The sequence below is a fragment of the Saccharomyces eubayanus genome, chromosome V (assembly GCF_001298625.1).
Source record: "Saccharomyces eubayanus strain FM1318 chromosome V, whole genome shotgun sequence".
NCBI lineage: Eukaryota > Fungi > Ascomycota > Saccharomycetes > Saccharomycetales > Saccharomycetaceae > Saccharomyces > Saccharomyces eubayanus.
In genome coordinates this window covers 271,126-295,587 of record NC_030980.1, presented here as the reverse complement: position 1 = coordinate 295,587, position 24,462 = coordinate 271,126, and the positions used below count along the sequence as shown (strand labels likewise).

At 39.4% G+C, this 24,462-nt stretch overlaps 11 protein-coding genes and 1 non-coding gene across 12 annotated transcripts; 6 read left to right on the top strand and 6 right to left on the bottom strand.

Moving 5' to 3' along the window:
- Positions 1–71: 71 nt before the first annotated feature.
- Positions 72–557, bottom strand: RGI1 (Rgi1p; the record flags this gene model as incomplete). The annotated part of the gene is made up of 1 exon (XM_018364663.1): positions 72–557. The coding sequence occupies one exon, from the start codon at positions 555–557 to the stop codon at positions 72–74; it is 486 nt and encodes a 161-aa protein (XP_018222735.1).
- Positions 558–4,619: 4,062 nt separating this feature from the next.
- Positions 4,620–4,701, top strand: DI49_1470. Its single transcript has one exon. It is a non-coding gene; the product is annotated as a tRNA-Ser (tRNA).
- A 1,240-nt stretch (positions 4,702–5,941) lies between these two features.
- On the top strand, positions 5,942–7,612 carry ICL1 (isocitrate lyase 1; the record flags this gene model as incomplete). Its single annotated transcript, XM_018364662.1, has 1 exon — positions 5,942–7,612. One exon carries the CDS (start codon positions 5,942–5,944, stop codon positions 7,610–7,612), a length of 1,671 nt encoding a protein of 556 aa, XP_018222734.1.
- A 1,015-nt stretch (positions 7,613–8,627) lies between these two features.
- VHR2 (Vhr2p) lies at positions 8,628–10,169 on the top strand (the record flags this gene model as incomplete). The annotated part of the gene is made up of 1 exon (XM_018364661.1): positions 8,628–10,169. One exon carries the CDS (start codon positions 8,628–8,630, stop codon positions 10,167–10,169), a length of 1,542 nt encoding a protein of 513 aa, XP_018222733.1.
- Positions 10,170–10,477: 308 nt separating this feature from the next.
- THO1 (Tho1p) lies at positions 10,478–11,116 on the bottom strand (the record flags this gene model as incomplete). The annotated part of the gene is made up of 1 exon (XM_018364660.1): positions 10,478–11,116. One exon carries the CDS (start codon positions 11,114–11,116, stop codon positions 10,478–10,480), a length of 639 nt encoding a protein of 212 aa, XP_018222732.1.
- A 1,019-nt stretch (positions 11,117–12,135) lies between these two features.
- GPP2 (glycerol-1-phosphatase HOR2) lies at positions 12,136–12,888 on the top strand (the record flags this gene model as incomplete). Its single annotated transcript, XM_018364659.1, has 1 exon — positions 12,136–12,888. One exon carries the CDS (start codon positions 12,136–12,138, stop codon positions 12,886–12,888), a length of 753 nt encoding a protein of 250 aa, XP_018222731.1.
- A 315-nt stretch (positions 12,889–13,203) lies between these two features.
- Positions 13,204–14,532, top strand: CEM1 (fatty acid synthase CEM1; the record flags this gene model as incomplete). Its single annotated transcript, XM_018364658.1, has 1 exon — positions 13,204–14,532. The coding sequence occupies one exon, from the start codon at positions 13,204–13,206 to the stop codon at positions 14,530–14,532; it is 1,329 nt and encodes a 442-aa protein (XP_018222730.1).
- A 147-nt stretch (positions 14,533–14,679) lies between these two features.
- Positions 14,680–16,311, bottom strand: FCY22 (purine-cytosine permease; the record flags this gene model as incomplete). The annotated part of the gene is made up of 1 exon (XM_018364657.1): positions 14,680–16,311. One exon carries the CDS (start codon positions 16,309–16,311, stop codon positions 14,680–14,682), a length of 1,632 nt encoding a protein of 543 aa, XP_018222729.1.
- A 412-nt stretch (positions 16,312–16,723) lies between these two features.
- On the bottom strand, positions 16,724–18,310 carry FCY21 (purine-cytosine permease; the record flags this gene model as incomplete). The annotated part of the gene is made up of 1 exon (XM_018364656.1): positions 16,724–18,310. The coding sequence occupies one exon, from the start codon at positions 18,308–18,310 to the stop codon at positions 16,724–16,726; it is 1,587 nt and encodes a 528-aa protein (XP_018222728.1).
- Positions 18,311–19,263: 953 nt separating this feature from the next.
- PCL6 (Pcl6p) lies at positions 19,264–20,541 on the bottom strand (the record flags this gene model as incomplete). Its single annotated transcript, XM_018364655.1, has 1 exon — positions 19,264–20,541. One exon carries the CDS (start codon positions 20,539–20,541, stop codon positions 19,264–19,266), a length of 1,278 nt encoding a protein of 425 aa, XP_018222727.1.
- A 537-nt stretch (positions 20,542–21,078) lies between these two features.
- Positions 21,079–21,402, bottom strand: PET117 (Pet117p; the record flags this gene model as incomplete). Its single annotated transcript, XM_018364654.1, has 1 exon — positions 21,079–21,402. One exon carries the CDS (start codon positions 21,400–21,402, stop codon positions 21,079–21,081), a length of 324 nt encoding a protein of 107 aa, XP_018222726.1.
- Positions 21,403–22,075: 673 nt separating this feature from the next.
- Positions 22,076–22,465, top strand: HMF1 (putative isoleucine biosynthesis protein HMF1; the record flags this gene model as incomplete). Its single annotated transcript, XM_018364653.1, has 1 exon — positions 22,076–22,465. The coding sequence occupies one exon, from the start codon at positions 22,076–22,078 to the stop codon at positions 22,463–22,465; it is 390 nt and encodes a 129-aa protein (XP_018222725.1).
- Positions 22,466–24,462: the final 1,997 nt, after the last annotated feature.

Here is a 24,462-nt window from a genome sequence, read left to right as displayed (position 1 = left end):
AAAGTACATAAAAATATACTTAACAATGCTATGTGGAATTTCAACACTATAGTGCTTCCACACGACCAGTTTTAATGTGTAGCCACAGGGTGTGTTTTGTAGTCGACAAACACCATGGCATCGTCATGTGTACACACTACTTGAACGTCTATCTTGAATGGCCTACCATGATACTCGGTTTCCTCACCATAGTGCCACACGATTTTATCAAAAGTTTCGTCCTTTGATTTCTCATGGAATTTCAGTTCTGGCTTCCTAACAGCCTCTTTGATATCTTTTAAAAGATGCTTTTCGATATGCTGATGCAAGTGACGCACGAACTTTTTGGAATGAGAGTTTGCAGAGTCGCTGATCTTTTCAGGATCTTCATGTGACTCGTGTAGAACAAATGGTGGATAGTAATTCAGCTTACAATGTAAGTGGTCAAAATCGTCATCTTCAGTTTCGTTGGCAATGAAATTCTCGAAGCCTTGCAAGTCTTCAAATAGCTTCACAGATTCACCGTCCTCAGTAGTAACGGTCTGTACCTTTACTGTCTTTTTATCCTTTTTCGTCATCTAGAAATTTTAAAAACTGTCAAATATAAGTAAATGTCCTGTTATAGATCGATGTAACCTAATGGGGAACTTGCCCTTTTGCAAAACAACTGGAACGAAAAAACTTAAAATGTAAGAACAGTTGAAGAAAATGGTAGGGTGCTTCGTCTTTTATATGCGTACAAAAAACCAATTGAGCAGGAATGAAAGAGAAAGAGACTTATACATTTCTATTCAACAATACCCCTTGAGGAACGCTGCCCCTTTCATTTTCTATATTTGACTATACTATACAGTTCCACAAGCTTTTGATACCCCTGAGCGCAAGCTACTTCTAATTTATGGAAGCCAATTGCCATGAGCCGTCCTCATTGTGCTGGTTGCCTCGACATAAGCTTTTCTTAGCACATTTGCCATCTCGCCACATCATTTTCTGTTCCTTCGGCCCCTGAATCTGGGGTAAGGCAAACAGCCATCTCAAGATTATTTCACCCGGGGATACCCCACGCTATGCAGAAAAAGGAAATGCAACAGGCAGCAAAGTATAGCTATGCACTGTGAAATTTGCAAGTTTTTATCTTGAACATCGGTAATGCCAGATCTGCTGGCGCTTTCTTGTGTTGAAAGTATGTGTACATGCTACTTATACTTAAAATCCTGTAGACGCTACCGTCAATTTCATAAAGAAAACAGAAATGGGACAGAACTTAGAATATCGTTCGAGTATTATAGGTGTTCATTAGTGACCGCTTCTAGGTAAGGCAAATGCCTTTCGACTTGATATATACACTAAAAACATATTTAATGGATAGCATCCCAAGAGGGAGAATGCCCTTGACAATCGTGATTATGTACACTTACCAGCTCGTATATAGTATGTTTTCGTATCAAGACATCGTATGGGAGTTCCCCGTTCGACGTCAAAATATCTAAAGACAAAGTAATCGAAAACGTTTGGGAACCAGTACGCGTTGATAGTACTTAATATAGTACGAGATGCACCCATATGCGTCAAGAAGCAACAGCAATATGTGTTCTGTATCCCTTAGATGTGCTGCTACTAAGAGAGTAGCAATTTATTATACGATCCATGTTCATAGAACGCCATCCCTAATAATATAACAAGCATAAATTAAAATATCTTTGTCATCTCTTCGCACATGTACTTTATCTTGAATTCGGCTTGTGATATCAGAAGTTTGTGCTACAATTTCTGCTTTTTTTTATTGCGATTTTCTTATTAATAAGCGTTGTGTTAAATGAAAAACCATATAAAGTGCATTAGAGTACATTCAATTGAAAATATATTTGGCTTTTTAAAGATCCTGTTGCGCTTTGGTGTTGGTTTTTGTCAGTTTTAAAGAATTAAAAATGGAATTAAGGGGGAAATATTTGCGATAACGTTAACGCAAAACCTTAACTAAAGTCCAAAAATGCCAAGAAACTCTGCCCGTCTTTCTCCGCTGCTGTAACAAGCGTATTGCCCCTAAACTCAATTGACCAAATATGATCAGCGCCTCCCAGAATATTCGAATGAACTAATTACCCATTTCTTAAATTGTAAATATCTAATTGGCCCTCAGACCCGCTTGCCAAAATACTATCAGAAACGTAACATGCCGTGATCGAGCTGAAGTTGGTGTGATCATAAGAAAATTTTCTAGAGTAATCGTTTGCATCCCAAACTCTTATCGAACCGTCCGCAGCAGCACTGACTAAAAATTTATCAGACAGTTTTAATAAACCGACCAATGCCGTATGACCCTGTAAGGCATACATTGACTCAAGAATCTTGGTGCATGGATATGCACAATTCGTTGCATTGGAGCACTCTCCATTATTCGAAATATTTTCTAAGTCCCAAATTCTTATGGTAGAATCCATACCTGCAGAGATACACCTTTTTCTTTCATAGTCATAGATAGCAGGATATACACGATCAGTGTGTCCACTTAAAATATAAAGACACTTCATTTCGGCAATATCCCACACAATCAGTGTGCTATCATAAGAGGCACTGATGACAATATTACCATGGCCAGAGACAGTTCTTATAGATGCAGTGTGTCCTCTTAAGACACCTACAAAATATGGATTTTCCTCCGGGGTATGAAATATCAATGGACAATCGTGTTCAGCTTGATGATCAGTAGTAGAAGACACCTCCGGAAGTTTCCAGACATGTAAAGTATTATCTCTCGAACCAGTTACAACATATTTCGTATTTTTGTATTCTAGTAGATCAAGACATCCCACCGTTGAGCTGTGGCCCTTGAATACATGGGTACAACAACCCCTTTTGATATCCCAGATCCGCACCGTTCTGTCGGCGGAGCCGCTGACCAAGATACCATCATGTACATATTTCAAAGCCCAAACCCCACCATCGTGACCTGATAGTTGCAATAGAAATTTTTTATTTATCGAATCATAGACTCTGATCATATTATCGTTTACCCCTGTAATGACATAATTATCTGTAAACATGTGATAACGCTAGTCATATGCCCTGGTAATGTAGTTCTATGTGGTGAAAACGTAGGACTATACAAATTCTCCAACACAGTCATTCTGCTGATATTGTGCGGTCATACTAATATAAGAATCCAAAATTGGTCAATATTTGTTTCTCCCCTTTCTCATTATATAAGAAGAATATCTAGTTGTTTTTTTTTTTCAATTTCGGGTCACTTCAAGTGAAGTTGAAATGTCATCACATTGTAGATTATCATCAAACAAAGTTCTCATATGAGTGGTTGCTCCTATAAGTTTTTCTGAATTGAACTCGAATACAGGCTATTATGAGGAACGGTGATTGCGTGGTAAAGCTTCATTCGTCAGATACGTCCTGGAAGTATGATTAAATTTATAGTCCATGCGGGCTGTGTTATAGTTGCTGTTGACGATCTTAATGGTTTTGGCATAGGCGGCGTGTGGGTAAAAAAAAATTCTGCGACAATGGAAATTTTCCATGTGGTTACTATTACAGATGGCGCTTAATACATAACTACCACTTGTTTCTATATCGTTGTAGGGGGGTCGTTGTTATTGAATGCTAGATTAGCGGCATTCACGGCTGAAGTGGTAGCAGAAGATCATCAACGGGTATTAGAGAGGTTCTTAACCTTTAAATAAATCTGCTGAGTCATAGGTACCGTTACTATCTATAGCCAGTGCATCAGCGCCCTGTAAGTTAACCTTATGACATGATGCTTTATCATTTTTGATATTCTTGACAACCTTTATAATCTGCAGTCAGAAGTTTTTGGTAATTGACACAAAAGGATTGATGCTTATTGCAATGTGATCTAACACACTCAATTATCGCATTTGTGTGATATATTTAAAGAACATCAGTAATACGCTAACTTCATTTGCTCTTCAGGAATTTCTGTTTCTAGTCAGCAAAGCCGTAAAAAAATAGCAAAACTCAAAATATTCTTTGCATTTTACGAAAGAAGGTGGCTTGGATAAATGATGTTACAATAACGTACATCGTCTTACCAATTGCATTCAAAAGTAAATAAGGCGTTCTATCTCAGATGAGATACCTCGACTATAGTCGAAACAATTCTGCCAACGCGCAACAGAAACACGTTTGTAACGAATTGCTGTGAAACATCTAAAAGATGATTACCACACATTAGCAACTATATCTCAGAGCATAGACCTTGCTTTAGTGGAGTACTCGAAGTATATAAGACACAAACAACTAGTTTGGATCCGAGATTCTGTACCTCCTGTTGGAATAGATGTCTTCAGACACACATTAAGTCATGTGTGATAAAATATCTGAAACAACAATAATAATAGTAACACTATTACTATTGATAAACATTGCCTCATCATGATACAAATTACTGATTCCTTTTTGTGGATTCCTAAATCCATGAGGAGAATCTCTAGTATAGTCTATATACATAATATTATAAAATTAAGAAACAATGGAATCCCAAAGATCATCATACAATTTAAATGGTAATTAAAGAATATGTTTAGCATGATAATACTTTCCGGAGATATAGAATTTTAATATTATCCCAGTATTAGCGAAGTGTATTACATTAGAAGGATATAATTTTAGGCACTATGGCCGAGTGGTTAAGGCGACAGACTTGAAATCTGTTGGGCTCTGCCCGCGCTGGTTCAAATCCTGCTGGTGTCGTTATTTTTTTTTTTTTGACTGTCGCTAACAAAATCTTTAGCCTGGGACAATCCACCATTGCAACTTTGAGAGTTTAAAAAATGTAAATATAACCTCCATCTAGGTTTGAAGGAAACAGGACTGAAAATGAGAAAAATCTAGAATGATTCATTGGTGAAAAAGAAAATTAGCATATAAATTCTTTATATTTACGGTTATGTCACATCAAACACACTTATACACCGTGCCTTTACTAATTTTCAATAATATAGCTTGATTGTTTACGTTATCTTTTTAATCATCCGTATACTGAGCTTTCCAGTATAAGCACAATGTTTACTTAATGTACTTGTAGTTTTTATTTTTCATTCTGTATTTGATATTTTTAAACGAAAACATAAATAATAAAAGGGAATGGTATATTAGAAAAAGCAGTAACTATATTGAACGCTTTACCGAATTACGCTGTTATTGAATTACGCTGTTATTAAATTATATCATTCAATTCTCACCATCCGTTTATGCATTTTTTTTCGTACTTCCAATATAACTTTTAGTATTTCTGTGAAGTTAATATTTCCATTATTTTTAACTGATATTTTATTTACGCGGAAACAGACATTGGCTATGTGCCACTGAGTGATTGTCAACTGCACTGTTAATGTCGGTTATCTCTGTGCCAGCAATGTGTCCTAAAGGTGACAGACAAGCTCAAGAAAGAGACTAAAGAATGAACTTGATTCGTTACCCGGAAAGTCGAACTCGGCGTTTACTGCGGAATTTCCGGAAAGGAAAAGAAGGCTTTCCTTTACCCCAGATTTCCATTCATCCGAGGGACCGCTTATCACAACTTGACATTTTTCTCATTTTATCCGAGAAGACCAAATTGAGGCCAGTGACCACAAAACTAACTCTCATATTGCGTGCCCTACCGCAAGTTTCCCTCACAGAAAGAAAGCACCCATAGTCCGGGCTATATCCTTGTATGTGACTCAATTTTAGCGTTGCCAATGAAACTAAAGTGTAAAGATTACTACAATCCAACCCTTTAAAGTAGAATTCCTTAACGGTTTTAAATAACCACACCGAAAGTAACAATTCATTTCTTTATTATATAAAGGACTGAGTTTTTTAATAGAATTTTTAATAACGCCTTCCCTTTCCTTGCTATTGTATCTTTTCCTTTCGCATAATTGCTACATAACTATATAGAGAAAATTCTCAGATTAACACAGTCACAACGAAGAAAACAAAAAAAACAATGCCTATCCCAGTTGGAAATAAGAATGATTTTGCAGCTTTACAAGCAAAGTTAGATGCAGACGCTGCCGAAATTGAAGAATGGTGGTCTGACTCACGTTGGAGTAAGACAAAGAGAGGTTACTCAAGTAGAGACATTGCTGCCAGACGTGGTACATTCCCACCAGTCGAATATCCATCTTCGGTTATGTCTAGAAAATTATTCAAGGTATTGGAACAACACCACAGTAAAGGCACAGTTTCCAAGACCTTTGGAGCCCTTGACCCTGTCCAGATTACTCAAATGGCTAAGTATTTAGACACTATCTACATTTCTGGTTGGCAATGTTCTTCGACTGCATCCACTTCAAACGAACCTGGTCCGGATTTAGCCGATTATCCAATGGACACCGTTCCAAATAAAGTGGAGCATTTGTTCAAAGCTCAATTGTTTCACGACAGAAAACAACTAGAAGCTCGTGCCAAAGCAAAATCTCAACAAGAACTAGACGAAATGGGAGCACCAACTGATTACTTGACACCAATTGTAGCCGACGCTGATGCCGGTCATGGCGGTTTGACTGCAGTTTTTAAGCTAACTAAGATGTTTATTGAACGTGGTGCTGCAGGAATTCATATGGAAGATCAGACCTCCACGAACAAGAAATGTGGTCACATGGCAGGAAGGTGTGTTATTCCAGTCCAAGAACACGTCAACAGATTGGTGACTATCAGAATGTGTGCTGATATCATGCATTCAGATTTAGTCATTGTTGCCAGGACTGACTCAGAGGCCGCTACTTTGATCAGCTCAACAATCGATACAAGAGACCATTACTTTATTGTCGGTTCCACCAATCCCAACATAGAACCATTTGCTGAAGTGTTGAATGGTGCAATTATGAATGGTGCTTCTGGGAAGGAATTAGCCGACATTGAACAAAAATGGTGCAGAGACGCTGGTCTAAAATTGTTTCATGAAGCCGTTATCGATGAAATCGAAAGATCAGGATTGTCAAATAAGCAAGAATCAATCAAAAAATTCACTTCTAAAGTGGGCCCACTAACCGAAACATCCCACAGAGAAGCCAGAAAGCTCGCCAAGGAAATTTTAGGTCGTGACATTTTCTTTGATTGGGAACTACCACGTGTAAGGGAAGGTTTATACCGTTACAGAGGTGGTACTCAATGTTCTGTCATGAGAGCTCGTGCATTTGCTCCATACGCGGACTTGGTATGGATGGAATCTAACTACCCAGACTTCCAACAGGCCAAGGAATTCTCTGAAGGTGTTAAAGAAAAGTTTCCTGACCAATGGCTCGCTTACAACTTATCTCCTTCGTTCAACTGGCCAAAGGCCATGTCTGTTGACGAGCAACACACTTTCATTCAGAGACTAGGAGATTTGGGCTACATCTGGCAATTTATCACTCTAGCCGGTTTACATACCAATGCGTTAGCAATCCACAACTTCGCTCGTGATTTTGCTAAGGACGGTATGAAAGCGTATGCCCAGAACGTTCAACAAAAGGAAATGGATGATGGTGTCGACGTGTTGATGCACCAAAAGTGGTCGGGAGCAGAATACATCGATGGCTTGTTGAAATTGGCACAAGGCGGTGTTAGTGCGACAGCCGCAATGGGCACTGGTGTCACTGAAGACCAATTTAAAGAAAACGGAGTAAAGAAGTAGACCACTCAACCCTCCGGGACCTTACGCAAGTATATATATTCAAATCCCCAATGTGCAATTTTTAACATATAAACAAACACACGTACGTATTTTAAAACCTATATTCAATATATCTTCTAGTAGAGCATTCAGTGAACAATATCATATATACCCCTTCGAGTATGAAAATAAACCGTCACTGTAGGAAAGACATTTCAAGCGCTGCACCTTTTCGAGTCGCAGAGACGAGTCAAAACAAAATATCATGACCACGGGGGACTCTTTTTTCATTGTCTTGACGACTAAACATGCCTATATACATGTCCGGCCCAAGCCTCGTGTGTGAATGATTAATTCGAGGTATTTCCGAGAATAACCGTGCCATGGCCATTAGTGCCGTGAGGTGAATGCGCGAGGCATAAGGCACCATGAGAAAAAAAATAAAAAATATCTTAGTCATCTTGACAATCATTCGAGATGGTCAGGTACCCAGCGGCGGGTAACTGCCGTACGCCCCGCCTCTGTTACAACATTTCCACCCGTTCGGCAATTTTTGCCGCCCTTCGAATGCCCTTCGAGAAGACCAAAAGGCATTTTTTGGACACGCCTCTCGCCCTCTTCATTCCCCATCTGGCGCCTCCTACTCACCTTTCTTACAATACCATACGCGGGATGGAAAAAATAAACAAAATGTGACAAATAGTGCCACCTCATAATGGACCCGAGAGGCAAAATTGATCATTTCGTTTTCCCTTTTCTTTTTTTGGGCGTTTGGGAGAAGAAGTTTTATCTGGAACTAACATGGCCGTTAAAAAATACTTGTAGTCTCTTAACTGCCGCATGCATAAATATATATATATATATATATATATATATGCATGTCATACACCGAACCATGTGGTCTTGTTCTTTTGAGGCATTGCCTTCCAAATCTCTAGCTTTATATATCATTTAAAGTGCTCACGGACTTTTCACTGATCAAACCTCGGATAAAGGAGTTACAATCAGAAATCGAAGTCACAACAAAAATCATAAGATGACTGACGATCTAGATAGTTCCAAAGTTCATTCTGAAAGCTGCCACAAGGCTGGGAAATATGCTGGCTATGGTACCACACATAAGATCAGGGCTCAATTGAACTTTAGCGATGAGAAGAAATGGAAAAAGTTTTCTGGCAGGAGGCTAGAGCTCATTGACTCATTCGGGTTGAGTCAGCATAAAGCAAGTGAACAGGACGATAATATAAAACAAATAGCTACCATACTAAGAAATGAATTCGAGTATCCTGAGACAGTCTCAGGAGAATTTGAGAAGTTGGTTACTGCTGCTGTTCAATCGGTGAGAAGGAACAGAAAACGTTCCAAAAAGAAATTACTGGACTCAAAAAAGAAGACTGCGTCAGGCAAGATTCAAAAAATTCCTTTGTCTCCGCCAAGTTCAAGCAATATGGGGTCTTCCTGTTCTGCTTCCAATGCATCAAGCTCTGACGAAGATGCTAGTGTCAAAGAGGAACCCATTTTACCTGCTCTTACTAGCACGACATCAGTAAAATTGCTATCTAACCCAAACGAACGCAATCTCCCATCAGTGTCAAATCATCTCCGCTCTTTACTAAAGAAGAACACTTTGGGGTTTCACGGCTCATCTATACCATGTGCGCCCAGTGATGATAACGCATTACCAAAACTTCGTGTGGAGGCTCAATCTTTAGTCCCAAACGAAAACTACGACTCTATCGTTAAATCAATAATTGTTGATATCGTGAATAATTCTGTTCCACTACCTGAGCAAATTCATAGAGATAAATTTGCTAGACCATATTTAACAGAAAAAACAAGCTGCCAAAACAAAGTTCTGATATCAAATAGTTTAAGAAAACTTATTCTGTCAAAGATACATAACTCAAAAACGTGCTTAGGTGTCTGTAAAGATGAAAAGCTGCTGGATTCCTTTACAAACTTAGAAACCCTGGGCGAAAATTCACTAAGGGCTTCTATCTCATTTGTAGTAGAAAGCAGCTTCACACATTTACCATCCTCCACAAGGCAGTACCTTACTGACAGGATTTTGTCGATGGACTTCTTGACTATACTATCGCAAAGGTTGTTCGTACCCGCCACTCGCCAATTATTTGCCGATTTACCGCAAAAAAAGATCCAAGTCAGAGTGCTGAACCTCTTATTAGGGAGTCTTGTCAAAGATTATGGGTTCGACACGGCCTTGGCCCCCATAAATGAAGTCATATATCACATGACGCTTCACCAATACCCATTAGTTTGTATTCAAAAAAATCCGAACGTTACGAAAACGAACTCAGCATCTGAAGTACTCCGTTTACAAACTTCATCAGAAAGTATAGCTAAAAGAGAGCCTCAACCGAACACGCCAAACAAGTCGCAAAAGTGTACCGATCTCACACCACCTTCATTGGATGCATCAAACACATACAACGATGACGGATTAAAGATGTTGAGTGCGATTTCATTACAAATCGAAAATTCCAGACTTCCGGAACGATTTAATAATGTTCCAAAACAAACAGGTGCCTCTGCACCAACCCTCCCTGCATTTCCATAGACTATTATATATAGCTTATTAATCTTCTATAAATAACGAACTTTCTTCAAGCATGTTTCCTTTGCTACATTTATTTTTCCGGCTCTGCACGGGTGATTGCTTAGATTGCGAACCACTGTAGACAACAAGTGGTTTTCCAGAGTAATTATAACACAGGTATATTCAAAATAGCGTACATATGTTTACATATGCAACACTTTTTACAGATTAAAAAAAATATAAAAACTATTATGGTCGTCCAAAGAACGGAGAGACGTCATATAAGAGAGAAAATATAGGAGTCAATTCAGAACAGCGATGGTGGCTCGTTACCTTCTGAAATTAGAGCGGTTGTTACCTTTTCTGCTCTTACTGACTCTAGAACGGTTGTTCGAACCTTTGCTTCTATTTTTGGGTCTACTGCTGTCGCTACTTTCAGGATTTTTTTTCCTAGTGACAAGGCCTAATTCCTCAGCCAACTTACTATTCAAATCAACACCGAATTTTTCTACCCGGTTTATCTGTCTCTTTATAGAGTCGATGTCTGCCTGGTCTTGACCGAATTTGTTAGCACGATGCATTTTCTTATTCAGTAGATCTAAGGCGTTGGCCTTAATTTCTTCTGGTGATAGAACCGGGGCGGCAGCTGGTTCTTTGGGTTTTTGAGCAGTAGGGGAAACATCATCGGAGGTTATCTGGGCTTCCTTAGTTTCATCTTTAGTAGCAACGTCTTTAGTTTCGGCCGGAGCTTCTGTTTCAATAGCATCTTTAGGGGCTGGTTCTTCTTTAGCCACAGACTCTAATTGTTGTTCTTTCTCTTGGTTAGGTTCGCCATTATCCCCCTTTGATTCTTCATCGTCCTTTATTAGTCTTTGGACCAATTCATTTTTCAACCCACCCACAGACAGGTTTCTTTTAGTCAGTAAATCCTTTAATTGAACAACAGTTAGAGAAGAATAGTCTGCCATTACTGAATTACTTATGCTTGCTACAAGGCTAACTTTACTTGAAAGATCAGCAAAAAAAACCAATTAGTGTATAAAAAATATATAATTACATGATCTTGGTATAACGTAATCGAAGATACAAGCTCTTGAACAATTGCTGTTCATGCTCTTGTTCCATCCAGTATTACCTGGTCCTTCGAGCAGCTGTGGTTGCGTTACGTTTTCGAGTCCGGCTAGATCTCCGGGTAACAAATTCGCGGTAAAAAATCGCTGCTCACAACTGGTCTTCTTTAACAGTAGAGGCTACGTAACCATTAAAACGTGGGCTCAATTTGCACTGTTTATTTGGAACAGGACGTTCCAAGGGTTTAGTGCTTGTTTTCCTCGAGGGTTCATAAATTTCTATCAGAAAGGAAGAAAGACAGGCCAAAGTGGAGGGATCAGGTAGTAGAGGCCCTTCATCGGGTGCTATATCGGCGCCGCCACGTAATGGATCAACGTCTCCCCCCCTTAGCTGCTAGCTCCAAGTTTCATTACAACGCATACGTAATTTAAGCTCTCTAGCATTGGCTTCCAAGATGAGGCTTATCCTCTAATCACCTTAAACGGAAAGAGGACATTTTTGTCCCTGTTCCTGTCCCTGCACAATCACCTCACACGACATGGAGAAACATCATCTGCAGCGTTCCGTCCACGATATACTCTGTGCCCCACATCCCGCGGCGTTTCCATGTGAGCTACCGACTGAGGACTTTTCTGGACCCAAAAGAAATGATACTCGGAAAAACCATATCACCCCCTAACCGTCCCCACGTGACGTAAAACCAGTACGAATAATAAGAAGAACTCCGTTCGTTTCTTTTTCCTATGTTCGTCGTTTCTTTTGATGTAGTCATTTTAGAAACATATATAAAGTTAATAATAGGATCAAAGTTTTTAATTCAATTGGTGTTCATATTACTTATATGATAATGGAACCAAGAAATTAGTTAACTACTAAGCCAAACAAATATATTATCAAAAAAACAAACATAATCAGAATGGGATTGACTACTAAACCGCTATCTTTGAACGTTAACGCCGCTTTGTTCGATGTCGACGGTACCATAATTATCTCCCAACCAGCCATTGCTGCTTTCTGGAGAGATTTTGGTAAAGATAAGCCTTACTTCGATGCCGAGCACGTCATCGAAGTCTCACATGGTTGGAGAACTTATGACGCTATCGCCAAGTTTGCTCCTGATTTTGCCAACGAAGATTACGTTAACAAGCTGGAAGGTGAAATTCCAGTAAAATATGGTGAAAAATCCATTGAAGTTCCAGGTGCTGTGAAGTTGTGCAATGCCTTGAACGCTTTACCAAAAGAAAAATGGGCTGTGGCCACTTCTGGTACCCGTGATATGGCCCAAAAGTGGTTCGAACATTTGGGAATTAAGAGACCAAAATACTTCATCACAGCTAATGACGTTAAACAAGGTAAACCTTTCCCTGAACCATATTTGAAAGGTAGAAATGGTCTAGGGTACCCAATCAACGAACGCGATCCTTCCAAATCCAAGGTAGTTGTCTTTGAAGACGCCCCAGCTGGTATTGCTGCCGGTAAGGCTGCTGGTTGTAAGATCATCGGTATTGCTACTACTTTCGATTTGGATTTCTTAAAGGAAAAGGGCTGTGATATCATTGTCAAGAACCACGAATCTATTAGAGTTGGCGGTTATAACGCCGAAACGGATGAAGTTGAATTCATCTTTGATGACTACCTATATGCTAAGGACGATTTATTAAAGTGGTAATTCCCCTAAAAGTACCATTCAACAATTCACTAGCTCGGTCCGCTTCTATATTCGCAACAAACCAAATATCATGATGCCACAACTACACTCTTATAAAGTCACATTTAACTAATTAAGCTAATAAGTAGATAGATCTATATTTTTTTAAACACAAATTGTGCTATTAGTATTTCTGACTCTGTTTCTTGATGCAAAAAAAAAAAAAGATTAGATAATGAGTACCCTAAACGTTATCAACATATACACGCGGTTGAAAATTCAACAGTGAAATAAAGGATACTACAATTACTTATTTAAAGGAACAACACGTCGAAAATGTCAAAAAGAGTGGTTGTAACAGGACTGGGTTGTGTGACACCACTAGGAAGAACGTTAAATGAGTCATGGAGAAACTTACTCTCTTCTAAAAATGGACTAACACCAATCACATCCTTACCTGACTACGAAAAGGAGTACAAACCCAGAGAGAAGAGCATTCCATCGACGATAACCGTAGGGAAGATCCCAGAAGACTTTCATGATAAGGAATCCGCCATCTCCAAGTTACTATTTACAGGCCAAGACGAAAGAAGAACCTCAAGCTTCATCAAACTAGCCGTACGTACGACATATGAAGCTCTTCAACACGCCGGTCTCTTACGCCCAAATGAAATAAACATTAACACATCACTATGTAATTTGGACCACTTTGGGTGCCTGATAGGATCCGGCATAGGATCTATTCAGGATATATACCAAACCTCTTTGCAGTTCCATAATGATAATAAAAAGGTAAACCCTTATTTTGTCCCAAAGATCCTCACAAACATGGCAGCCGGTAACGTGTCCATAAAATTCAATCTGAAAGGATTATCTCACAGTGTTTCTACAGCATGTGCAACAGGTAATAATTCCATTGGCGACGCATTCAATTTCATCCGGTTGGGCATGCAGGATATCTGCGTCGCTGGTGCAAGTGAAACGAGTTTACATCCGCTAAGTTTAGCAGGATTTATCAGAGCGAAATCAATTACCACTAATGGAATATCTAGACCATTTGACACAGAACGCTCTGGGTTCGTGCTTGGTGAAGGATGCGGCATGCTCGTCATGGAGTCCTTAGAACATGCCCAAAGAAGAAAGGCAAATATAATATGTGAAATAGTCGGCTACGGGTTAAGTAGTGATGCCTGTCATATCACCTCCCCTCCTGCTGACGGAAATGGTGCCAAGAGAGCGATAGAAATGGCCCTCAAAATGGCTCACCTAAAACCGAGCGACGTTGATTACGTCAATGCTCACGCCACATCAACTTTATTAGGCGATAAAGCAGAATGCCTGGCCATTACGTCTGCACTTTTGCCAGGAAGGCCCGCAAGTAAACCATTGTATATATCAAGTAACAAAGGCGCAATTGGCCATCTTTTAGGTGCAGCTGGTGCAGTAGAAAGTGTGTTTACAATTTGTTCCCTGAGGGATGATATGATACCACATACATTGAACCTAAAGAATATACTACATCTGGAAAATGACGAGTCCGACAGACTATATTTTGTAAGAGATAAACCTATAGAAAAAGCTAATCCGAAATACGCATTATGCAATAGCTTCGGATTTGGAGGAATCAACACATCTCTTCTTTTTAAAAAATGGGAGAAAATCTGACGATATTATACTTATACAATATACATTCTTTTCATACTTTTTTTGATTCATATGCTATCATTAAATGTTGAAACTTACCTATTAAAGCCAATCATTTCGACTAAAAGTAAAGGATCAGTTTTTATTTTGAGTTTAATCAAAGTTTAATCAACGACCAAAATATTTGAGCTCTAAAGGTCTGACAATATTGTAAACAATAAATGCCCAACTTCCGCCTAATTCGAAACCAATATCACCACCATAATCACCGATCAAACGACTGATTTCGCCAACCCAGTAAGTTTGACACATACCCAAGGCAACGCCGAAGGCAGCAACAAATAAGGCAGCAATACCTGCAATACCAATAGGTAAACGGTCCCAATTATCCCAGTCATCGACATTGTAAGCGCTAAACGAACGCCTGTAAATGAAATGCTCGGAGCAGGCAATGGCGATGTAGATAGCCAAGTAATAACCGATGGAGTCCATGAAGTTTTCCATGAACCCATCAAAGTAATAGGTGGCAGGTATAGAGATACCCAACGTTGCGGCATTGGCAGCCATGGTCCAGACAACTCTCGGTATTTTAGCCAAAGGTGCCCACAAAGCTTGGGCGGATAAAGCAACAGTATACATTCCAGGAACATTATTGGCAACGGTTGAAAGAGCCAATATAACACAACAGAACTGACCAAACCCGTGTAGAGAGTTGGGAACCAAGATGGCATAGATCACACCACCCATGGCGTTTTTTTCATAGTATGCCTTCCAGGTTGGGTCATTAAGGGCCGCCATACCGGAGGCAGCACCAAGTATCATAGTGAAAAATAGAGGAAACGCAAGACCCGCAACTACGGAAAAGAAAATCTTGTATTTACTTGTGTTCTTTGGCATGTACACAGTATAATCTGCTGCATAAGTTGCCCAACCCGCTGCAGACCCGAAAACGGATGAACCAAAAGATAGAACACCACCTGCAGTAGTTGCACCTCCTACCCATTTACCACCTGTAAAGTTTCCAGACCTGGATAGTTGTGCAATAATGACTAAAAAGGCTGCAAAATTAGGTATCCATGACCATTTTTCATAAGCATGGATGACACTGTAACCGAAGAATGTCACAAGAACAGTACCACCAGCAACGATCAAACAACCGGCCCAAAGAGGACAGACATGACCAGAGCCTTCATTCACCATGTTTAACAGTTGAGCGGAAACAGAAATGTTCAAAACACACCAACCAACACAAGCAATAACATTAACAAAAGAAAAAAATCTTGCCGTGATATTACCGACGAGATACCTGGACAAAATCATCTGCCTTAGTCCTAGTTCTACACCAAATAGAGAAAATAATGCAACAGGCATCAAACCTAAAATATTGAAAAAAACAATAACCAAAACACTCTGACCGAAATTTAGACCAAACACCATAGGACCCAAGGCACCTACGGAGTATGCTACAATAACCATATTACTTGAAAACCATATAGTTGCTGCATTAAGTATGGAATCATCGGTTTTCTCATCTTCCGTAATTGGTTCAATACCCTTTGTCTCGGCGTTTAAAGCAGAGGCCATTCTATTGAAAAAAGACGGTTTACTCTTGACTAGTTCGTGTGTTCCGGGCGATTTTAGTTCAGCCGTGACCAACTCATCGGTTCCCCGCGATTCTGTATGCTCATAGTATACATTAAATAAAGATGTCTTGGAATCACGAGCTCCAGATTCTAGATCTTTGAGCTCACGTCCCACATCTTGTGTTTCAATCACGGACACGTCTGATGTTTGAGGCATATTTTGTTCAATCCTTTAATAGCCGTCCTCGATTTCAAAGATGATGAAGATGTCTTATAACAAGCATTTTAAATGTCATACTATATATATCATTTTGGATTACAAATCATTCCAGTGAAAAAGTGGGTACAATCGTCGTCCTGCATAGGTTTTATTTTCAACAGATTAAAAGTGAGTTGAAATCGATTAAACGGAAATTTTACAACGTCTCATAATGCATTGATAACAGCAAGAGTAACTATTAGAACCGCAGTCACGTGATACCCTTATCAGATCTTCTTTGGACTGAAGGGGTTTGGGCCCGTGATGATTCCAGTGACACACATGCTAGTCATTAAATGACAAAGTTTGCGCACTAGAACCGGCTATGTTAAGAAGAATAAAAATAGCTAGTCTCACCAAGTAGCTTCAGTCAACGACCAAAGTATTTGAGTTCTAAAGGTCTTGCAATATTGTAAACAATAAATGCCCAACTTAACCCTAACTCGAACCCAATATCACCACCATAATCGCCGATCAAACGACCAATTTCACCTACCCAGTAAGTTTGACACATACCCAAGGCAACACCGAAGGCACCGACGATTAAGGCAGCAGTGCCTGCAATACCAATAGGTAAACGGTCCCAATTATTCCAGTCATCGACATTGTAAGCGCTAAACGAACGTCTGTAAATGAAATGCTCGGAGCAGGCGATGGCGATGTAGATAGCCAAGTAATAACCGATGGAGTCCATAAAGTAATTCATGAAAGTAGAAAAATAATAACAAGCGGGAATCGAAATAGCTAAAGCGGCTGCGTTACCTAATAAAGTCCAAACAACTCTTGGAACTTTTGCCAAAGGCTCCCACGTAGCCTGCACTGATAAAGCAATCGTGTACATGTTAGGAACATTATTTGCAATAGTGGATAAAGATAACAAAACGCAGCAAAATTGGCCGAATCCATGAACAGAATTTGGAACAAGGATAGCAAATGTTAAACCACCAATAGAGTTATCATCATAATATGCTCTCCACGTTGGATCACCGACAGCAGTCATTGCTACGGCAGCACCAAGAATCATGGTGAAATACAATGGAGCTGCTAAACCGGCTACAAGTGAAAAGAATATTTTGTACTTATTTGTTTTCCTTGGCATGTATACAGTGTAATCAGCGGCGTACGTGGTCCAACCTGCAGCAAATCCATAAACAGTTGAACCAAACGATAGCACATTTCCTGCAGTAGTAGGGCCAGATGTCCATGCACCAAGGACAAATTTTCCAGATCTTGCCAAACGGGCAATGATGACTAAGAAAACAGCAAAATTTGGTACCCACGCCCATTTTTCATAAGAGTGAATGACATTATAACCAAAAAATGTCACAATCACAGTGGCACCGATAATAACAATGCAGCCGGCCCAAAGAGGACACTGATGACCTGGATTGACCATATTCAGCACTTGTGAACTTGCTACAGTATTTACAATACCCCAACCAATACAAGCGATAAAGTTGATTAAAGAGAAAATTCGTGCTGCAACATTACCGACTAAGTATCTGGAAAGGACCATCTGTCTTAGACCTAGTTCCGCACCAAAAACAGAAAAGAACGCTACAGATATCAATCCCATAAGATTGAAGAAAATGATAACCAGAACACTTTGACCGAAATTCAGCCCAAATATCAAGGGACCTAGGGCACCGATAGCGTAGGCAGGCAAAACCATATTAGCAGAAAACCACATGGACGCGGCGTTCAGTATAGAGTCGTCGGTTTTTTCATCGTCTGTGATTGGCTCAATACCCTTTGTCTCAGCGCTTAGACTGGCAGCAACTCTGTTTAAAAAGGACAACTTGGTCTCAACTAGTTCTTCGGTTCCGTGTGATTCTGTATCTTCATAGTATTCATCGGCTGAAGGAGTTTTAACATCGCGAGCTCGAGACTCAAGATCTTTGAGCGCATATCCTGTATCTTTAGTACCAGCTACAGACATTCCATGTGTCAGAGACATAATTCGTCAAATCTTTAATAAACTGGTATTTTTTCCGGAACACCCTTTAGTTTAAAAACGAATAATAATATTTTTTAACAAGCACTTTTTCTTCGTTGTTGTGTTGTATTAACTTTGACTACAAAATACCTGAGTAAGAAGCTGAATACACCCCCTATACATGTGTCTTACTTATACCGACTAAAAGTCATTATAAGTTCAATGAGTGGAAAAAAAATGCCTTATCACATTTTTATTTTCATCACATCACGAAAGCGGACCTTTCCCTTCCTCGTATTGTGATAAAAATTGAGTTAAGATCAACGAAGCCCAAAATGATAAGACTCTCTGTAGAGTCTTTCGTTAGCAGCAAGAAATAAATGCCACGAGTCGCTCCTGTGATAAGCCCAAACTAGGAATCACGTCGACTCATTGTAGACTCAATGAAGGATAACCACCTGGTTTTCAAGTTGTGTAAACGAGAGCAAAGTAGGTAAAGTAAGAGTGCGGCCAAGACTTACTATGCTTATCATCGAACAATCTAGAAGTTCAGGGTCATTAAATGCGAAAGCATAGTAGGTAAACTAAAAGTACAGCCAAGACTTACTATGCTTACTTATCTTTGAGCAATCTAGAAGTTCAGGGTCAATTATATAAATGGAAGTAGTAGGTCAGAGCGAAATGCAGCCGAGATTTGGTACGCTTATCTTTGAGCAATGTAAAAGTTCAGGGTCAAGTATGTAAATGGAAGTAGAAAGTCAGAGTAAAGCGCAGCCAAGACTTACTACGCTTATCTTTGGGCAAATCAATAAGTTCAGGGTCAGGTATATAAATGTAAGTAGTAGGTCAGAGTGAACTGCGGCCGAGACTTACCATGCTTATCTTTGAATAGCATAGGAGTTATAACTAAAGAGAGTTGTTTACATTGAGTAAAACTATGTATGTAAATGTATCTACTAGCATAATGCTCAAGCCTAGACACTCGTTACTAGCGCTTGTGATTGGGTCTTCGCGTTGTTCCAAAATCTGTATAGTAAATCCGCGTACCTCTGCAATTCATTGACTGAAATCAACAGTTCAAAATCGCATAAAACCAGAAACTGCAGCTCTAAATGGTTGAGCTCTTGTAACGATATGCCTCCGACCCTAGAATATCTTGAATTACTGTAGAAAAAATCGCTCAGGAATTTCGTACTGACGGTAATACCAGCTATGATTAGTCGATGGATATTATGGGAATCCATAACGAACATCTGGGGATGTGGCTTGGAGTTTTTTTCAACATCCATATTTTCATCATCTGACTCATTATTTTCATTATTTTCGTTACTGTTACATGCGGACATTTTGTCATCGTCCTTATTAGCCTTACTTAAGGAGTTTTTGTCTGAACTTGGTCCATATTTTACGGCATCGGTTTTGGGCGTTGTAGTAGCACTATTGCATCTCTTGGAGATTCTATCGAAATAGACAAGCAGTGATAAAAATACATCATTTGTAGTGGGACAATACTTCTGAATTCTCTGAAAATACTGATCAAGGCCAATCTGTGGTACGTGCTTTCCTCGGAACCCCAAAACAGGACTCAAATATTTCTTCTCGTTATCAGTTAGAGTAGGAGACTTCCCATTTTCAATCTCTTGTGTTAAACTTGGATTAGCGGCTGCAGTTCTATCATTGGACTTGATTATTTTAGTCAGCAATGCGGTCAGCATTTTAAGAAGCTTATCAGTAGGGAATTCTGCTATATTCAGAGAGGGAGTTGCTTGTGGATTGCTCTTGTCGCCCTCAAGCACTCTGTCTTCTTGGGTCGATAATTGAACCGTAGGTCCACTTTGTGCTTTATCATTCAAACTGCTCGCTTCACTTGCTTCGTCGTTTTTGCATCGCCTTTCGCTACTCTTTGAGAATCGTACTGGATGGTATTTATTAATGTTGTTCATACTTAAGGCACGCACTCGGTTATTCAGTTCAGCTCTGGCCTGGGGAGGAATATCTTCTGAGCTAAAAGACGGGTCTGGTCTAATTCCCATCGATGAAGTAGATGATTGCGATTCTAGAGTTTCATCAGAGGCTACCCTTGTTATGACCACAATATCACGCCTATTATTGTCTTGTTGTGGATCGTCTGAACGCGTTTCATCATTTCTGGTGCCTACGAGACTTGCTTTATCATCTGACCGTATTGAGTATGTAGACTTCGGACTGTTGCTTGCGTTAGTTGACGACGAAGAATCACCTGTGACAGACATACCAGTGCTATTTGAGGTGATTGACAATAACAAACTTATAATGTGTTCAATTACTTCGAAAAAAATAGCTTTACGATGTAGAATTGTTGCGTACTATATTAACTGTAACCACAGAAACCGCAATCTAGAAAGACTTCCACTACTTTGGTCCGCTAATGATTGGCACTTTAATTCAACAATATCTATTTTTTAAGGTTCTGTCAAAATTAGCCCTGTTATCTCTTAGATAATTACGTTCATAAAGAATTTTTCCGGCAGGACGAAAGAAAAAGGGCCACACTAAAGCGAGATATCAAGTGTTAGATTTCATCCACATAACAATCAGCACAGCACCTGATAAAGGAAAGACGCCTCTTGGTGAGGCTTGGACAGACATTGGAGCCTTGATAAAAACCAAATAATTGGTATTGTGGCTTTGCACTCCACCCGCCCTTTCACTTCAGTATTTTACAGGAATAGTTATACGGTACTTACATACGTATATATACAAGAACGGCCTTGAGACCAAAGAGTAGAGTGTTAGTTGTTCATAAGTCCTCAATCCTTAGATTCCTTTACCACTTCTCCGTCCTTCGTAACAACTTCTCCACTTAACGGTTGCATGGCCTCATATTTTTTCCGCAGCTCTTTCTGTTCCTCATGCTCACTCATATTGAAATATCTTTTTCTTTCTTTTGTAGGATCTATTGGTGCAGTGCCATTTAGGTTTCTCAGTCTCTTCTCTTCGACTCGTTTGGCATCTTTTATCGGACCCTGATGTAGAGTTTCCCTTTCCATTTCTTGAACATAATGCACTCCGACCACTGTCACTGCCGTTATTAGACAGGATACTGTAAAGGTTATTTTGCTGGCTCTACTCATCTTGTACTAGCGTTAGAATATTTCGTATGTGCCCCAGATTCAGCGCCGAGCTGTAGTCGTTTACCGGTACTCGAGAAGCTTTTGATTCATACTTAGTAGTAGAAAAGATTTAGGGGTAACCCGAAAATGGATTCTTTGATAAGCTCTGATGGCTACACTCGAAACACAATTTGGGAACGTTCAATTGGTGAATTACAAATGAACTAGAACGATTGTGGATTACCGTTAGAGCACACCGAGCGATTCCCCAACCACGGAACTGCTACTATCGAAAGTGCGGGAAACCTCATAAATCATATAGGTGTGTATATATAAGCACATACATGACTCAAGCATGACTGGTGTTATGAATATTGAAGGTTAATGGTTCTCAAGCTGATAACAATCAGCGATCAGCAGTCAGTCTTGTCTTTTCTTATCTCATTTTATTATCGTAGCATCATATCCTGATAACCGAGAGCAGTACGCTCACCGTTTTGTCGTGCTCACGTGCTTGCTCTATGACTAATTTCCTCGTAGCGCGAGCAACTAGCTTGTCAAGAAATACTTAAGTGTTGCGTTGCCTCTTAACTCAGTGGATGCCTGACAAAACCCTGAAAAACTGGACTTTATCTTAGCTAACTACTACAGAAGAAGTACAACTAATCCCTCGAACAATCTACACCTTTGAAATATGACCACCAAGTTAACTCCAGTCTTTTGTGAATCCGCTCCAGCTGCTGCTGCTTCATACTCCCATGCTATGAAGGCAAACAACTTGATTTACACTTCTGGCCAAATCCCAATGACTTCCGACAACAAGCTGGTTGAAGGATCCATAGCTGATAAAGCAGAACAGGTTATTCAAAACATCAAAGACGTTTTGGAAGCAAGCAATTCTTCTTTAGATAGAATCATCAAGGTTAACATTTTCTTGGCTGACATTAAAAACTTTGCTGAATTTAACACTGTTTACGCAAAGTATTTCACCACCCATAAGCCTGCTAGATCATGTGTCGCTGTTGCTGCTTTGCCATTAGGCGTTGATATGGAAGTCGAAGTCGTTGCTGCTGAAAGAGATTAAAGCAAGAATAAATAGCGTCCATTATATGTAAAATCTTTTACTAATTTTTTTACGTTATAGCATACAGTTCATTGAAATATGACTCTTGTCGTTATTGCTTTCGAAGAATTCACATACACTACTGATCAGGTACGTTTGATAGTCCTAATAATTTGAGACTGTTATTGTTTAAAGGTAGGGTGCAAAGGTGCAAAAAGTAACACCAAATTTATTGTTGTGTATGGGTGTATATCTTACATTTTATTTTTGAAATTTTTGAAACGGAAGAAAATATTTTTGAGCGGTGCCATTTCGGTGGTGGTTACACTCTCCTTCTAAGTTTCYCCTTTGGGCTGGGATTCTTCGCTAAACCAAATGCCGTGGGTAGGTTTCGCGGGCTTAGTTCCCATGCGAAACTACTGCCTGGTGGGCGCCGCTACCGTGTAAGTTTCACGAGCTTGGCCGTAGAAGCTATTATCTAAGAGGAGATGAAATATTACAGATCAATTAACAACAGTAATACACGTTATTAACAAGTAAACCGCATAACAGAACAACCAAAAATGGCTCAACGTGTTACTTTCAGAAGAAGAAATCCATGTATGTTAAAATCACGAGAAATCTTGAAAGAGACGATAGTTATATGGACCTAAGAATACAAGAGAAGATACCGTGTTACAGAGAACTACCACGACTCCCATAGCCCTTTGCGTGTTGTTCTTGTGAATCCGCCAAGTGATAAACGACGTATTGCTCACTGATTACAAATACCTTTTAAGGTTTTGTAACTGTTAAAAACTAAGCTGGAGATGCTTTCCGGCTAGAACACAACCATTTTTTAGGAACTGCTTGTGGAAGTTATGGCCAGGTCGGAAATGACTGGCAGTATCCTTATATTCTCTGAAAATTTTTTCCTTTGAAGTCCTTTCCAAATCCCTTTTAATTGTTGAAATATTCAATACTAACATCATTTTATCAAATGAGAAAGTAAAAAAAACTTTCGAATAATACTTTATGAATAGACAACACCCGTTCTAACAAAATCAAGGTTGTTAAGACCCCAGGTGGTATCTTGCGTGCCCAACATGTTAAGAAGCTAGCTACCAGACCAAAGTGTGGTGACTGTGGTAGTGCTTTGCAAGGTATCTCTACTTTGAGACCAAGACAATACGCTACTGTTTCCAAGACCCATAAGACTGTTTCCAGAGCTTACGGTGGTTCCAGATGTGCCAACTGTGTCAAGGAAAGAATTGTCAGAGCTTTCTTGATTGAAGAACAAAAGATCGTCAAGAAGGTTGTCAAGGAACAAACTGAAGCTGTCAAGAAGTCTGAAAAGAAGAGTAAGAAATAAATTTAAGGAGATGTCATTTTTCTTATGTATCTAATTAATTGTTTTATATAAAGCACGAATAAAAAATAATTCATATTACAAAAGAGCACTTATGACTTCAATGACATTGATCAAAATGTGTCTGTTGCAAAGTTGCCGTTAAATCGATGTACTTTACAAAAAAAAAGACTACTATAGTAAAAAAAAAACAACCTTTATGGTAGCGTGGCAGTTGAGTAACACCTCCGAAAACTTAAGAGCAATTAAGATGAACAAATAACCATTGATGAACTATGGTCTCCTCTTGTTCAACCAAAATTCTTTTGATATTGAAGCAAGCCTATACGTCTTAACTCTCATATTTCGTGTTATCTCCGAAATATTTGACCGATGGTAGTAATTATTTCAAAGAAAAATATTCATACGTAAYGAAGGTAATGAATGCCGTGCAGGTTTTAGACCAAAGTCATTCGCACACTACGACAAAAAATTACGTAAACACAGGGATAAGCCTTTATGTTTCTGACTCGATAAATAAACTCAATAAAATGGCACTATTCTTTTGCCTTCAAGGAAGGCAGAGCGCCTCACACAAGCAACCCAAACAGGAACCGAATAAATCGCACAATCAAAGTCGAGGTCGAAAAAACAATTAATCAAAAATCATACAGGGATCTCGGTAGGAAGA